Below are 1,152 nucleotides of genomic sequence, written 5' to 3'. Positions count from 1 at the left end.
CCTCCCTGATTGTGCTTCTGACTGCCATGGTTAATAATTACAAAATCCACCAGTTACAGGGAGGGTGTGGAAGGTGAGAGGAGAAACACAAAAGAGAAACTGACGTGTGTCATCAGATGTAGTGAACAAAATGATCCAAGTAGGAAAGATGGCAGAGTAAGTAGGAGGTAGGGAAGAAGATCTGAGGCAATCAGGTTTGGCAAGAGACTGCCTTCACCTCTGCCAGCAGCTGGCATCAACAAGTGTCAGAGATAAAGAACAAAAGGCAGAGAAGTGCTCGGTGCACACAAACACACACACTGGTGCCAGGAGGAGGGTACTACCAAGACGTGCCGGATGAGCAGAAACACTTGCAAAGAGTGCAACACAGAAAGAAACCACAGACGATACTTAAACACAATCAGCTTCTCAGAGTGTGAAGAATAAGAGACTTAGATACTGTGTGTGTTTGCACTGAACATACTCTGCATTCACATGCAGTGCAGGAGTCCTCTTTCCACCGCTCTCCATCTGTTCGCTCACGTCCCTCACTGTCAGTGCAGACAGTGTTGCTCAGACGGGCTTCAAGTCTTTTAATCTACAAAGACAGAAGGACAAACATTTACTCAGAGAAGCCGCTGTTTCTGGTCACATCAACATCTCCACAAGTCTCTAACTCTTGCAATTATTTTGAAATGTGAGCCACATATACGTGAGAATGCCCATACTGTATAAACAGTATGTAAAATCTAAAAATATAAACTACCATGTGAGGGATACTGTGATACTGAACTATTCCACGTTCTTTAAACCCAGCTCAATCCCCACCCAAAACACACTCCATATTAGTGATTCAGCAGTCTCTACAAACAGGACACTGGACTTCTTATCGACTGCTCTGCATTTAAGAGGCTGCAGCTGAGCAGAGGAAAGGTCACAATGATAGGCCTCAACTGTACTGCTGACATGTTAATGAAAAAGATGTCTGTATGCACGGGGCTTTGACTGTGTCGCTGTGTATAAACATGCACACAGTACGTACAAGAGGCAACTTGGGAGAGCAAGACATGTTTACTGTAATGGAATCGTTTTAAGTTTCCTGAGAAGGGGAGAGGGACCGCTCAACTGTCAGTGTCCAGACAAAGAATCAGCCTCAAAACAAAAACACTTTTT

The 1,152-nt window shown here is 44.4% G+C and overlaps 1 protein-coding gene across 1 annotated transcript in view; it reads right to left on the bottom strand.

The window, feature by feature from the left end:
• Positions 1 to 1,152, bottom strand: part of LOC109953195 (peroxidasin homolog) — a gene marked incomplete at its 5' end in the record, with an annotated part of 47,420 nt that overhangs the window by 3,099 nt on the left and 43,169 nt on the right. The window contains one exon of the mRNA XM_020588619.1: positions 464 to 577. Coding sequence (XP_020444275.1) covers positions 464 to 577 — 114 coding nt within the window. The remainder of the gene's footprint in view (positions 1 to 463; positions 578 to 1,152) is intronic.

Source organism: Monopterus albus, unplaced genomic scaffold (assembly GCF_001952655.1).
Source record: "Monopterus albus unplaced genomic scaffold, M_albus_1.0 scaffold573.1, whole genome shotgun sequence".
Lineage (NCBI taxonomy): Eukaryota > Metazoa > Chordata > Actinopteri > Synbranchiformes > Synbranchidae > Monopterus > Monopterus albus.
The sequence above is the reverse complement of the archived record's forward strand: the minus strand, read 5'-3'. Positions and strand labels throughout refer to the sequence as shown.